Source organism: Pongo pygmaeus, chromosome X, assembly GCF_028885625.2.
Source record: "Pongo pygmaeus isolate AG05252 chromosome X, NHGRI_mPonPyg2-v2.0_pri, whole genome shotgun sequence".
Classification (NCBI taxonomy): domain Eukaryota; kingdom Metazoa; phylum Chordata; class Mammalia; order Primates; family Hominidae; genus Pongo; species Pongo pygmaeus.
In genome coordinates, this window is record NC_072396.2 from 56,313,265 (window position 1) to 56,329,383 (window position 16,119).

General features: G+C 37.9%; 1 protein-coding gene across 4 annotated transcripts in view; it reads left to right on the forward strand.

Moving 5' to 3' along the window:
• FOXR2 (forkhead box R2) overlaps nt 1–15,557 on the forward strand; it is a 152,408-nt gene extending 136,851 nt beyond the window's left edge. For 2 of the 4 annotated variants that reach the window (XM_054471575.2, XM_054471576.2), the window contains 4 exons: nt 162–220; nt 704–740; nt 1,378–1,437; nt 10,742–15,557. In XM_054471575.2, the coding sequence (XP_054327550.1) occupies nt 11,284–12,219 (936 nt within the window). In that variant the 5' untranslated portion in view covers nt 162–220; nt 704–740; nt 1,378–1,437; nt 10,742–11,283 and the 3' untranslated portion in view covers nt 12,220–15,557. The remainder of the gene's footprint in view (nt 1–161; nt 221–703; nt 741–1,377; nt 1,438–10,741) is intronic. The other 2 variants (XM_054471573.2, XM_054471574.2) reach the window with 1 other exon arrangement.
• The last annotated feature ends 562 nt before the right edge of the window (nt 15,558–16,119 follow it).

Sequence of the window (16,119 nt, forward strand, 5' to 3'; positions counted from 1 at the left end):
AAAATCCTGACTCTACTCTCTGTATTCCATATGCTCTTGACATGCCATTTAATTCATATTGCAGAATAGATTCATTACATTAAGCTATGCAAAACTTGACCCAGGATATAGCCATCTCCACAAGGTTTTTATCTGATTTTATGTTTTCTTTTGTTTTGCAGACAGTCTCCTTCCCCTTTCCAGGCACTTGAGGCTGAACCCTTGGAAAGAAAAACAAGCAGTAAGTGACAATTAACAAGGGGTTATTGCCTTTTAAAGGGTCTCAGAACACTTGAAAAAAAATATTCCAAATAAAAAGGTACTTTTCTCCCACAAATTCAAAACTCTCGAAGCCTTGGAATAAAGTAAGACTCCAAATTTTGTTGGATTGAGGTTTTTAGTTCAAATTGCAGCTCCTAAAGGATTAAAATTCAATCTAAAGACTCCCAAGTTAAGTAAGCTTTCCATGCATAGTTATTAAAATCAATCCTCTTTGTTTGTCACTATCATTTCTGTGTGATATATTCAAGTTTAAGAACCAGTGTTGCCCTTAAAAAGAATAACATAACATAATAAAAGTTTACATTTATGGAACATTATAATTGTCAAACACTAAACTTAAACCTTGATATACACGATACATAAATTAATGGTATACATTAAAGTCTTTTGATATTCTCAATAACTCATTGAGGTAGGACTTTTTATTATCTTCATTTTACAGATGGAGAAGCTTAGTAAGGTGTGGCAGAAACAAGTTGGTGAGTCTATTAGCAATCACTTATTCCAACAGTCTACTTTAGTTTGCTACATGCACAGCTACTTCAAACATAACATTTCCAGAATTGAACTATTTCATTTTTGGTGCGTGTGAGAATGCTGAGGAGTTCTCCAGAAACTCGAAAAGTTAATCTGATTGCTAAAGAGAAAAGCTAAAGAAAATAGTGTTAACATAGTAAATCCTTTCATAGATTCTTGGGTGTCCAGTGGCTTTTGTACATGGATATAAATACTTACTACTACTTGTACTTTGCCTACTGCTGAATTTTATGAAACTCAAATAACTTATAAACAAAGATTTTAAAACTAATTTTTATTGACCATCTAAACTTTGGTTACCAATTTGATGAATTAAATTTCCTAAAAGTTTTAAACTGCAATTACAAATTTGACGTGGCCTTTTCTGAAACACTTCAAACAGCTTGACTAGTATATGAAATCTACACAAATACAATGATTAAAAATATATCCATGCACTTACATTTAAAGTTACTCTAAAATATGAATACCACAGGTTTATTTCCTCTTTATTTCCAGCCTTGCATATTTTTCTTCCTTGGGCTAACATTTTATCTTCAGAGGATTTTAGTAATTTTATTCCTTTTTACATTTTTCTAGGGTTTCAATAATCTTAGCCAACTGAGAGGAAAAAAGAAATACCATTTCAGACATGCCAAGGTAACAGAATACAGGTTATCGACTAATTTGATTCTTGGGGCAAGGGGATCATAAGACATGATTGGGTAGTTCAAAATGATTTAACCGTAAGGTATTGGCTGAAGTCCTTTTGATATCAATTTTTAATTTATTATCTCATGGTACTAATTCCCTATCTGTCACACAGAGGTTTGGTTTTGTTTGTTTGTTTTTTGTTTTTGTTTTTTGTTTTTTGTTTTTTGCAACTTGTCTTTAACAAAAATGAAGCATTATTTAATTTATACATGTTTGGTAGTATCCATTATCCTGTCCTGTCTTCTTGCTATATTTACCTAGTCTAAGATGTATGTATTCCTTATTAATATTTTGTGATAATCATTAGGACTTTTGAAAGGATTCATTTTTTAGAAGATAAGGGATTGAGTTTTCTTAGGTAGTTCTTTTCTTTCTTTTTTATTTTTTATTTTTTGAGACAAAGTCTCGCTCTGCCACCAGGCTCGAGTGCAGTGGTGCGATCTCCTCTCACTGCAACCTCCGCCTCTCAGGTTCAAGTGATTCTCCTGCCTCAGCCTCTCGAGTAGTTGGGACTGCAGGTGTGTGCCACCACGCCCAGCTAATTTTGTATTTTTGGTAGAGACAGGGTTTCACCGTGTTGGCCGGGATGGTCTCGATCTCTTGACCTCGTGATCCACCTGCCTCGGCCTTCCAAAGTGCTGGGGTTACAGGTGTGAGCCACTGTGCCCAGCCGGTAGTTCCTTTCGTTAAATCATGTTGTTAATAATCTTGCAACACCCTGTTGGACCTATTTCTACGTGATTATTATTTGTGACCATCAGTATTAATCTGTCTTACTAGTTCTTGGTATACATGGCAGCTGATCTTTGTGCGAATTAGAATAAAGATGTCCTGTCTAGGAGGATACAGTTTAGCCGCATGGTGACCAAATGGCTCCTCGGTGTGAGTTAAAAAGAGATACCACTTTGGGATTGACACAGCCCCAGAACCAGAGTACATGGTTTGGAAAACAGAGCTCAGGCTGAATTTCATGCTATCTGGTTGGGCACTGTATTAGTCAGGGTTCTCTAGAGGGACAGAACTAATAGGAGATATATATATACATATATATATAAAGGATATAGATATGGATATATATATAAAGGATATAGATATGGATATATATATATATAAAGGATATATATATGGATATATACATAAAGGATATATATATGGATATATACATAAAGGATGTACATATATATGGATATATACATAAAGGATGTACATATATACGGATATAAGTATATAAAGGATGTACATATATACGGATGTAAGTATATAAAGGATGTACATATATACGGATGTACGTATATAAAGGATGCACATATATACGGATGTACGTATATAAAGGATGCACATATATGGATGTACGTATATAAAGGATGCACATATATGGATGTATGTATATAAAGGATGCACATATATATGGATGTATGTATATAAAGGATGCACATATATATGGATGTATGTGTATACAGGATGCACATATATATGGATGTATGTATATAAAGGATATATATATGGATGTATATATAAAAAGGATATATATATGAATATATATATATAAAAAGGATATATATATGGAGATATATATATAAAAAGGATATATATATGGAGATATATATATAAAAAGGATATATATATATGGAGACATATATATAAAGGATATATATATATGGAGACATATATAAAGGATATATATATATGGAGACATATATATAAAGGATATATATATATGGAGACACGTATATATAAAGGATATATATATATATGGAGACACGTATATATAAAGGACATATATATATGTGGAGACACGTATATATATAAAGGACCTATATGTGTGCGGATAGATACGTATATATATAAAGGACCTATATGTGTGCGGATAGATACGTATATATATAAAGGACCTATATGTGTGCGGATAGATACGTATATATATAAAGGACCTATATGTGTGCGGATAGATACGTATATATATAAAGGACCTATATGTGTGCGGATAGATACGTATATATATAAAGGACCTATATGTGTGTGGATAGATACGTATATACATAAAGGACCTATATGTGTGTGGAGATATATATATATATATATATATATATATATATATATATATAAAGGACCTATATGTGTGTGGATATATATATATATATATAAAGTACCTATATGTGTGTGGATATATATATATATATATATATATATATATATATATATATAAAGTACCTATATGTGTGTGGATATATATATATATATATATATATAAATATATATAAATAAAGGACCTATATGTGTGTGGATATATATATATATATATATATATAAAGGACCTATATGTGTGTGGATAGATAGATATATATATATATATAAAGGACCTATATGTGTGTGGATGTATGTGGATAGATATATATATAAAGGACATAGATATGTGGATAGATATATATAAAGGATATATATATTAGGATATATATATGATATATACATTAAGATATATATATGATATATAAGGATATATATATGAGATATGTATATTAGGATATATATATATGATATATATATTAGGATATATATATATCATATATATATATATATAGCTCCAGAGGGAGGAACGATGCCACCAGGAGACACAACAACAAATCCGTTCAACTGGAAGTTAAGATTGCCACCTGGACATTTTGGGCTCCTCCTATCTTTAAGTCAACAGGCTAAGAAGGGAGTTAGAGTGTTGGCTGGAGTGACAGACCTGGACTATCCTATATATATATATCCTTTATATATATACATATATATATGCTTTATATATAGATATATCCTTTATATATCCTTAACATATATACATATATATATCCTTTACATATGTACATATGTATATCCTTTATATATATATTTATCTCCTTTATATATATATATATATCCAAATTTTTTGTCACCAATTTTCCAGTCATGCTTCTTCCAAGTCCCTGACCATCCAGCCAAACCATTGGTACACCCCATGAATCAGTGTATAATCCCACATCTGGCCATTTCTCCTTCCATGCAAAGTGCACAACCAGTTACACTGCTCGAAGTTCTGCCCACTGTGAAGATGTCCCTTCACCGGTGTTCTTCAGGGATATCCTAGAAAGTGGCTGTAGTGCTGCAGCTGTCCACTTTCAGGTGGTTCCTGCATATCATGCAGAACCATCTATGAACCAGGTTCTAGTCTTCTCTTCCTGTATCAGCTGATCATAGGGAACTCTCCTTGAGGCCATCGGTGCAGGCTGGGGGAGAGAAGGCAGGGTGGCAGGAGTGGAGACCATGGGCATTTGAACCACTTCCTCATGTAACTTACTTGTGCCTTCAGGATCTGCTCAAGCCCAATCACGAATATACCTCTTCAATTTGATGATGGAATGCTGCTGTGCATGACCCACTTTATGGCTAGATGGGTCAGAAAGCACCCAGTTAATGATAGGCAGTTCAGGTCACATGGTGACTTGATGACCCATAGTCAAATGTTCACTTTCCACCAAAGTCCAGTAACAGGCCAAAAGGAGAGTAGTTATCTACAGAAGATGGCAGGGCCTTGCTCCAAAATCCTAGCGGCTTCCACTGCGATTCATCTATGGGGGCCTGCCAAAGGCTCCAAACAGCAGCATCCCTATCTGCCACTGACACCTCAAGCACCATTGGATCTGCTGGGTCCTATGGCCCAAGTGGCAGAGCAGCTTGCACAGCAGCCTAGACCTGTTGGAGAGCCTTCTCCTATTCTGCACCCCACTCAAAACTGGAAGCTTTTCGGGTCACTCGATAAATGAGCTGGAGTAACACACCCAAATGAGGAAAGTGTTGCCTCCAAAATCCAAAGAGGCTCACTAGGCGCTGTGCTTCTTTCTTAGTTGTAGGAGGGGCCAAATGCAGCAACTTATCCTTCACCTTAGAAGGAATATCTCGACAGGTCCCATACCACTGGACTCCTAGAAATTTTACTGAGACAGAAGATCCCTGAATTTTAGTCAGATTTATTTCTCATACTCCAGCACACCAGAGTCTCACCAATAAGTCCACTGTGTTTGCTACTTCTTGCCCACTGGATCTAATCAGCATAATGTCATCAATGTAATGGATCAGTGTGATATCTTGCGGAAGCAAAAAGTGATCAAGGTCTCTTCAAATAAGATTATGACACAAAGCCAGAGAGTCAATATACCCCTGAGGTAGGACACTAAAGGTATATTTCTGGCCTTGCCAGCTGAAGGCATATTGCTTCTGGTAGGCCTTATGGACAGGAATGGAGAAAAAAGCATTTGTCAAGTCAGTGGCTGCATACCAGGTACCAGGAGATGTGTTAATTTGCTAAACCAATGAAACCACATCTGGTACAGCAGCTTCAATTGGAGTCACCACTTGGTTAAGCTTACTATAATCCACTGTCACTCTCCAAGATCAATCTGTCTTCTGCACAAAACAAATGGGAGAGTTGAATGGGGATGTGGTGGGAATCACCACCCTTGTGTCTTTCAAGTCCTTGATGGTGGCACTAATCTCCACAATCCCTCCAGGGATGTGATATTGTTTTTGGTTTACTATTTTTCTAGGTAGCGGCAGCTCTAGTGGCTTCCATTTGGCCTTTCCCACCATAATGCCCCTCACCCTACCAGTCAGGGAGCCAATGTAGGCGTTCTGCCAGCTGCTAAGTATGTGTATACCAATTATACACTCTGGCAGTGGGGAAATGACCACAGGATGAGTCCGGGAACCCACTGGACCCACTGTAAATCGTACCTGAGCTAAAACTCCATTAATTACCTGACATCCATAAGCCCCTACTTTAACTGGAAGACCACACTGACGTTTTGGGTCCCACGAAATCAATGTCAGCTCAGAGCCAGTGTCCAGTAGTCCCCAAAATGTCTGATCAGTTCCGTTTCTTCAATGCAGTGTTACCCTGGTAAAAGGCTGGAGGTCTCCTTGTGGAAGGATGGGAGAAAGATTAACAGCATAAATGGTCAGTAGTGTGATGGGGTCCTTCCTCAAGGGGACCCAGCCTCCCCTTCATTCAAGGGGTTCTGGGTCTGTAAACAGGCTCAAGTCTAGAAATTGATTGAGAGGCTATGATTCTCTGTTTTCATAATTCAAATTAGTCTTTTGTCCATTCAACCTAGAAGTTTTCTGCTTATATAAATTAAGTAGGAATGCAGTAGACTTCCTATCAATTTCACTTCTAGGAACACCATGATTAATTAGCCAATGCCAGAGCGCTCTCTCTCTGTCTCCCCACCTCTCTGTCTCTCTGTCTCGCTACACACACACACACACACACACACACACACACACACACACGCACACAAAGGGGAGTTTACTAAGAATTCACACTATCACAAGGTCCCACAATAGACCGTCTGCAAGCTGAGGAGCAAGGAGAGCCAGACCGAGTCCCAAAACTGAAGAACCTGGAGTCTGAAGTTTGAGGGTAGGAAGCATCCAGCATGGGAGAAAGATGTAGGCTGGAAGATTGGGTCAGTCTAGTCTTTCTATGTTTTTCTGCCTGCTTTATATTCTAGCCTTACTGGCAGCTGATTAGATGGTGCCCACCCAGATTAAGGGTGGGTCTGCCTTTCCCAGCCCACTGACTCAAATGTTAATCTCCTTTGTCAACACCCTCACAGATACACCCAGGATCAATACTTTGCATCCTTCAATCCAATCAAGTTGACATTCAGTATTAACCATCACAGGCACCCTTGGGCTGCATGCAACCTATACAACTATACACAGCAGCCATTGGTATCGTACCTGTTTTTCTGGAACCACATATAGCTTACTCATCGTTTTTCCTGTATTCTTTCCTGTTTGCCCATTGATAGAAACAAGTACATATCTATGCTTTACAAAAGACATATACTTAAAATGAAAAAAGTACCCATGAATATTTAGCAGTTTCATATATAAAAGCAACAAATCTTAAATATCCTATGGCATTTTTTTTTTTCATTACAAGTACCTTTTTTCTTTTCTTTTTTTTTAAGAGAAAAGATCTTATTCCACTGACCAGGCTGGAGTGTAGTGGTGCCATCACAGCTCACTGCAGCGTTGAACTCTTGGGCTGAAGCAATCTTGCCACCTCAGGCTTCTGAGTAGCTAGAACTACAGGCGCACGCCATCTTGCACAGCTGATTTTTTAAAAAAATTATAGAGGCAGAGTCTCACTCTGTTGCCCAGGCTGGTCTCAAACATTTGGCTCCAAGCAATCCTCCTGCCTTGGCCTCTCAAAGCACTGGAATTACAGGAATGAGCCACTGCACCCAGCCCACAACTACCTTTTTTATTTTTAGGAGTATCATTATGTACTTACAGCATTTAACAGACTAAAATAGTTTCAATTAATCATAGCATATGTGGTAAAATAAAAAGTTACAATTTGGCAGTGAGAGCTCCTTTAAGGTGACTTTTCATCCTTTTAACACTGCTCCTGACATTCTTGAAAGAATTTTTTATTGTAACAAGAGTCTTTATTAATATTGCTGACTTTTTTCTGCCTCAAAATGTGTATCAGCTACCCTCCTTATCAGTCCTTTGAGTGGGGACCAAAATCTGGGCACAGGAATGCTTTTGAAAATTGAAGGCAGGTAAAAGCACTGCTTCTACTGCTGCTCCTGTTATTGGGTGTATTAGTCCGTTCTCACACTGCTATAAAGAACTACCTGAGATTGGGTAACTTATAGAGAAAAGAGGTTTAGTTGATTCACAATTCCAAAGGCTGTACAGGAGGCATGGCTGGGGAGGCCTCAGGAAATTTACAATTATGGCAGAAGGTGAAGGGGAAGCCAGCACATCTTCACATGACAGCAGGAGAGAGAGAGAGAGCAAAGGGGGAAGTGCTACACACTTTCAAAAAAACAGATCTTGTGAGAACTCAATATCATGAGAACAGCAAGGGAGAAATTCATCCCCATTATACAGTCACCTCCCACCATGTCCTTCCTCCAACATTGGGGATTACAATTCAACATGAGATTTAGGTGGGGGACAGAGCCAAATCATACCATTGGGACTGCGTGTGTGTGTGTGTGTGTGTGTGTGTGTGTGTGTGTGTGTATGTGAATAAGAGACAGAGCAAGCATAAGCATGCCCATGCTGAAGAGGTATTTCTAAGGTCATTATGAGTTCCCACCACTTTTTCCAACTTAACTTATTATGTTGTTGTGCCATTTTTTGCTTATAACATATGGTTTCATCAGTCGCTGACATTTTTGCCTATATCAACACTCGGGATAGGTTGGGACCTGGGAAACAGGCTACCCACAAATATGAGTTTGAGTACTTTTCCAGAGCATGTGCAAAATGTCCCTGTCTCCTTTCCTGGAGCAACTTAAGCAAGTTTGGGTTCTAAGATGTGTTTGAGATTAACAGAGGCCATCTTTTGATGGTTACCATCTTACTCTAAAACTCATATAGTTTTATGGGTTTTGCTTTGTATAGTACATATACTGTGTTGAACGTGTACCTGGTTGGCATGTGCTAGCCTGTTCTCCATATCTCTGCTTCTGGGTAACATGTCTTTTAAGCTTAAGTAATATATTCTATGGGATCCCTTTTGATTCCTATTATCTGGGTTAAGTTGTTCCTCTCTATGCTCTTCTATTACAGTATCTAATACTCATCACACTGTATTTTAACTTTCTTTTTTACTTCTCTGTCTTTCCGCATTACTCTGTGATATCCTCTTGGGTTGCGTCTTACTCATCTGCCAGACCTATTACGTACTTCTTGGAACATGGTGGATGCTCAATACGTAAATATTGAATGTTTCTAAATGAGTCCCAAAGAAACAATACACAGTGATAACTTGGTTTTACTAGCCAATATCTAAGGATTGGAGCACTTTCGCAGGTGAAGATGGAGGAGAAATTCTGTAACACTAGAGCCCCCATTTAAAGAATAAAAGACTACTGAGTACTAAAATGCTTCCAGGCTCTTCGTGGTTGGCATAATAAGCTAAATATTTCAGGTTAATCTCCTGCTTTTCCAAGATCAGTGCCCCACTGGGAAGGAGATCCGTTAATTCCCTATGGGGAGATGGAAGCAGGATTTTTATTAGAAAAGGCTTTCTGTTGTCTTAAAAGATGAGTAGAGGTTAGTTAAGTCAAGGCAATAGGTAGTAAGCCATTTTAAGCGAATGTTTTTGAGCAAAGGGACATGAGAAAAAAAGATGGGTGTGTGGTGAAGATCCCAGTATTTCAGTACTTTTTGGATGTGAAGTATGAAGCAAGAAAGCTAGGGTGTTAAGTTATCCTGGAAAGGTAAGCATAGGTGAGATTTTGGAGGGCCTTTTATGTTGCATTAAGTTATAAGATTTTATGTTATAATAACAAAATAGAGAAGATTGGTATAGTGAGTAAAAGCATATGTTCTGCAGTCAGGTTGCCTATGTTTGAAAGTCAGCTCTGGCCTTTACTAGCTCTGTGACTTAGGCTTTTTTGTGCCTTATGTTTTTTACTCTGTAAAGGAAGAATAATAAGAGTACCTATTTCATAGGATTATTTTGAAGATTTGAGTTAGAGTGCTTACAGCATTCTATAATGATTAACAGTTGGTACAACTGTTGTGTTATTTTTTATATTTATGCTGTAGAAAGACCACTCAGGCCACCTGTATGAAAGATTATTTAGAGTAGAAGAGAACCAGAGTATGGAAACAATATGGAGATTAAAGTGCCTCTCCAATAGCTCCCAATGACATTTGCTGGATATGTTTGCAACATAGTCCTATGTAGTGATTTTAATGATATCGCATACTTTACACATGGATTTTGTGCAAACTGAATTAAAGGAAACCTTGCCATTTTATTTTTCTTACAAATGTCCTGGGTGTGAACTTACTGGAAATAGAAGCTCTGGGGCTTTCAGGACCTTGCATACTGTGGCTAAATTTTGGTCCTGCTGTTCAGTGTATAGTTCAGAACTCATTTCCTAAGAAGGTGACCTGGAGAGAGGAAAACCAGCTGTTTCCCAGAAAAGGATTCAAAATGGCAGCAAGGTTAGATTCTAGCATCAGTATGAGAATAATAGAGGCTATGCTCTGATAGTTACCATCTTACAGTAAAACTCAGGTTGCACATATTGCTGCCTGTTGTATATCGTATGTTGAGTATGACCAAGAGTCAATGGGTATAGTGAAAATAAAAGATCTGGGCTGTGGATCTAGCTCTCCTACTTACTCGTGTATGTGGATCTCAGTTGCCATATCTGTGACATGAGATTAATAATACCATGTTATCTTGCAGGGCTGTGATGAAAATCAGTTCAGATCATCTATGTGAAAGCGCTTAACAGAAATCCAAAGGCACTCGATGAATGAAATGATTTTTAAAACCATTAAGGAAGACTCAGAAATATAATGTGATTTATAAATATGTTTGTCCCTTCATTAAATGAACTCATCAAGAGTTTAAGTATGTGCCAGATGATCACCTGTTATGCAAGTCACCGTAGTTTGCACAATTCAGTTTATGATTCCTCTTGAAGTGACTTTCTGCTTCCAATCAAAGCTCAAGAATTCCACCTAAAAATGTTTTTCTGCCCAAAAGCTTTTTTTTACTACTTCCATGTTTTGAGCCTTGTTCCAGAAAGCTGAGGTTTCTCCAGGTCTGACCACTAATCAGTGAGACATTGGTGCCTCTTCCTTCAGTGCTTCTAGCAGACCTACTGATAAGCTCCCTAGATGAGATACACTGCATAAAAAAAATGGTGCCCAAACAACAGCTTTAAGTGCCTGCTAGATCTCTGTTCTTTCAGAAGTCTCTCTCCACTTATCTCTCCACTAAAGATGGACTTAAAACTAAAAGATTGTGAATTTTGGTACAGTCTCCATGGCCAGGTCCCAGGGCTGCTGGACTGGGACATGGGGAATGAGTTATTTCTGCCTTGTACCACAGACCAGTGCTCTTTAGGTGAGCAGATCCTTGCCAAATACAGATTCCAAGTAATGAAGCCCCCAGAGATGCCTCAGAATAGGAGACCCAGTCCTGATGAAGATGGTCCTCACTGTGAACCCAATCTGTGGATGTGGGTGGACCCCAATATCGTGTGTCCCCTTGGCAGCCAGGAGGCCCCAAAGCCCAGTGGAAAAGAGGATCCGACAAACATTTCTCCTTTCCCTCAGCCTCCACTAAAAGATGAAGAGTCTAACTGCTCAGAGGACAAAATGGTAGAGTCTCTGCCATCTTCCTCCAGTGAGCAGTCTCATTTACAGAAGCAGGGTATCCATTCCCCCAGTGACTTTGAGCTCATAGAAGAGGAGGCTGAGGAACAAGAGGACAACTCCCTCCAGTCCCCTGAAATGAAGTGCTTCCAGAGCCAGAAACTATGGCAAATCAACAGCCAAGAGAAGTCCTGGCAAAGGCCCCCTCTCAATTGTAGCCACCTTATTGCCCTAGCATTAAGAAACAGCCCCCACTGTGGTCTCAGTGTGCAGGAGATCTACAATTTCACCCGACAGCATTTCCCCTTTTTCTGGACAGCTCCGGATGGCTGGAAGAGCACCATTCATTACAACCTCTGCTTCCTGGACAGCTTTGAGAAGGTACCAGACAGCCTTAAGGATGAAGATAATGCAAGACCTCGCTCTTGCCTTTGGAAGCTCACTAAGGAGGGGCACCGCCGCTTTTGGGAGGAGACTCGTGCCTTAGCCTCTGCTCAAAGGGAGAGAATCCAAGAGTGCATGAGTCAGCCAGAATTGTTGACCTCTCTCTTTGATCTTTGAAATACCACTACTCCCTTTTGGAACACTGCCTTCCTTACTGTGCCTACTTATCCCCTGACATTCGTTAATCTCTAAACTTACCCAGCCTGGTTGGTGCCAAGCCTGTCTTTAGCTACTGTTACAATAATGGTGTTAAGTAAAGTTAGAGGTGGGTACAAGGGAGACAGAACTTAAATCCAGGTGGAGAGTCATGGAAAGTCGCATGAGGAGTGGCTGTTGTTCCACATTTTGAGCAAAGGAAGAAAATCCTAGAAACAATGGCATAGAAACTAAGGAAGGAAGGGTGTGTTTTGTGAAAGAAAGGAATTTTGTTTATAGAGAGTATTTTCACACATGGAAGTGAACAGTGGAATATAAAGCATAAAAGGCAGGATGGAGCCAAGCCATGGAGAACCTCGAGTGCCATGTGAAGAGAATTTGACTTGTGATGGAGAATCAAGTTTCCCCCTCTACCATTCATCAGCTACATCTCCTTTTTAAGTAACCCATTTTATCCTTCAGAACCTCACATTTCTATTTCTGGCCCTGGACTTCTAAGCCTTGTTTCTTTGTCATCCAATTCCAGTATTGACAAATAATTCTAAACAGCTACTTTTAGTTTGTATGTTTAACGTGCTGTGAAATATTCCTGTATTAACCCCAAGCCTTTTGATGATAAAGCTTTATTTTCCATTCTTTTTAGTTCTCAAGATTTTATTGAGGATATGCTAATGTGTCAAGGTCCATCTTAGATGCTGAGGATAAAAAGCTGAGGGATACTAGTGGGAGATATATTTATAATGTAAGCATGATGAAACAGATGTGAGAAATTGACATGGAAATGGGGAGACATTCTTCCTGGGAAACACATGAAAGGCATTGGAAAAAATACATTTTGAGCTAGTTTTGAAGAATAAATAGAAATTTGCTGGGTAAGTAAACTGGAGTAGAGGCATTACAGAGGCAACAGTGTGAACAAAGTGGATGCAGTGTTTGGGGGAATGGCATGAAGTTCAGTGTGGCTTAACTACATGAGGACCGTGAGTGACTAAGAGAAAACTATTAGGTGTTTGGACTTCATCTTGTGGGTTTTTGGAAGCCAAGAGACATCAGTGGTGTTTTGCTAAAAAACAAAAAAAGAAACGAGCCAGCAGCAGCAACAAACACTACAGCATTTGTTTTTCTAATTTCAAAATTATCTTTAACACATTTTCTATGAAAATAAACTTTTGTTTATCAGATTTAAGCATAGCTTTTTGCTTCAATGATATTAACATATATCCAGGAGAAAATAGATTTTTAGGTATAAGTTTAGTTGCAAAACCTTCATAATGGGGATACAGAAACGCCTGTGAGCTACAAAAGCAATTAATTCAATATAATTGTAACTATTTTGAAAGTTCACATTTTGGTAATGATCTATTATGGCTCATACAAAATTGTACATTTAGGTCAAATCACAAAACAACATATGCAAACAGTATTTTTTGAAAAAAATTGTAAATGCTACTTCTGTATCATAAGGCAAAGACCAAGTTAACAGAATACCTTGGAATTAATAAAATATTCTGCATATAAGTAGTCACCATTTGCTTCTCATTTTTCTCCCAGATTAACACTAGTAAAAGAGCTGGATGTGAAATTAATGAGACTATTTTTATCACAAACTACACTTCTAATATGCCTAGTCTGTGAACTTCTCAAACAAGACAAACTTTCATTTTTAGAACTAGACCTGGATTTTTCTGCTGCAACCTGGTACCTCTGAGCTTTGAACTCTATTCAGTATTTTCTGATCCTTATTTCTGCTCTCTGGTTGCATGAAAAAAAGCAGTGGCTGGACGTGGTGCTTCTTCAGTAATGTCAGATGATCCAGATATACCTTCAGAGGAACTTTTTAAAAAAATTATAAATTGCTGTAATCGAGTGCAAAATAAAGGAAACTTGAGTTGCTTTATTCAGCTTCCAGTTTCTGGGAGGCTTAAGAATCATAAGAATTCTGGATAACAAAAGAAAGTAAGACTGTGCTTATAAAGCTTGTTCTGCCGTGTTTTTTCTTAATGATTGCTATTTTATTGTTGCTTTTCTTTTTACATGTGATGTATGCATCAGGTGTTAAAAGGTACAATACTTTCTACAACTGAGCACCTTTTTCTGTAACTGAACAAGCAAAGAAATTACACTGAACATCTGCATCTGGCAGTATTTTTTGGAAAAATGACTAAAAATGGGTTTAAATTGAACACTATTAAATCACATCTAATATTTGATACTACATGATTCAATATAGCTATAAAATACAATTATACAAAATATGTTAACATCAAAGAATACAACAAAAATTAAGATAGCAAACAAAACCTATATAACTTCTTTTATAGGAAAATATTTTTGAAGTATGCATGTAGCTGCCCATTCTTTTAAAGAAAATGTACTGCAAGCAAACTTATCAACCTCCAGAAAAATCACACATAGCATTACTAAGCATATCCCCCAAAAGTGTACAATATGCACATTTGGAAAACACAAAATTTTAAAAATTGTAAACAACAGGTGAGCTTCGTATTTACAACAATGTGAAAAGAAGTCCCATTTTTAACACTGTTGTATAAAAAATTGTCTTTATGTGAAAAGACCAAATCTACGTCTGATTGGTGTACCTGAAAGTGACAGGGAGAATGGAACCAAGTTGGAAAACACTCTTCAGGATATTATCAATGAGAACTTCCCCAACCTAGCAAGGCACGCCAACATTCAAATTCAGGAATTACAGAGAACACCACAAAGATACTCCAGGAGAAGAGCAACCCCAAGACACATAATGGCCAGATTCACCAAGGTTGAAATGAAGGAAAAAATGTTAAGGGCAGCCAGAGAGAAAGGTCGGGTTACCCACAAAGGAAAGCTCATCAGACTAACAGCAGAACCATTGGCAGAAACTCTATAAGCCAGAAGAGAGTGGGGGCCAATATTCAACATTCTTAAAGAAAAGAATTTTCAATCCAGAATTTCATATCCAGCCAAACTAAGCTTCAAACTAAGCTGAGAGATTTTGTCACCAGCATGCCTGCCTTATAAGAGCTCCTGAAAGAAGCACTAAACATGGAAAGAAACAACTGGTACAAGCCACTGCAAAAACATGCCAATTTATAAAGACCATCAATGTTAGGAAGAAACTGCATCAACTAACGGGCAAAATAACCAGCTAACATCATAATGACAGTATCAAATTCACACATAACAATATTAACTGATGAATCAAGATCCATCAGTGTCCTGTATTCAGGAGACCCAACTCATGTGCAGAGACACACATAGGCTCAAAATAAAAGGATGGAGGAAGATCTACCAAGCAAATGGAAAGCAAAAAAAAAAAAAAAAAAAAAAAGCAGGGGTTGCAATCCTAGTCGCTGATAAAACAGACTTTAAACCAACAAAGATCAAAAGAGACGAAGAAGACCATTACATAAAGGTAAAGGGAACAATTCAACAAGAAGAACTAACTATCCTAAATATGTATGCACCCAATACAGGAGCACCCAGATTCATAAAGCAAGTCCTTAGAGACCTACAAAGAGACTTAGACTCCCACACATTAATAATGGGAGAATTTAACACCCCACTGTCAACATTAGACAGATCAACGAGACAGAAGGTTAACAAGGATATCCAGGACTTGAACTCAGCTCTGAAACAAGCAGACCTAATAGACATCTACAGAACTCTCCATCCCAAATTAACAGAATATACATTCTTCTCAGAACCACATTGCACTTATTCCAACATTGACCACGTAGTTGGAAGTAAAGCACTCCTCAGCAAACGTAAAAGAACAGAAATCACAACCAACTGTCTCTCAGACCACAGTGCAATCAAATTAGAACTCAGGGTTAAGAAACCCACTCTAAACCGCACAACCAC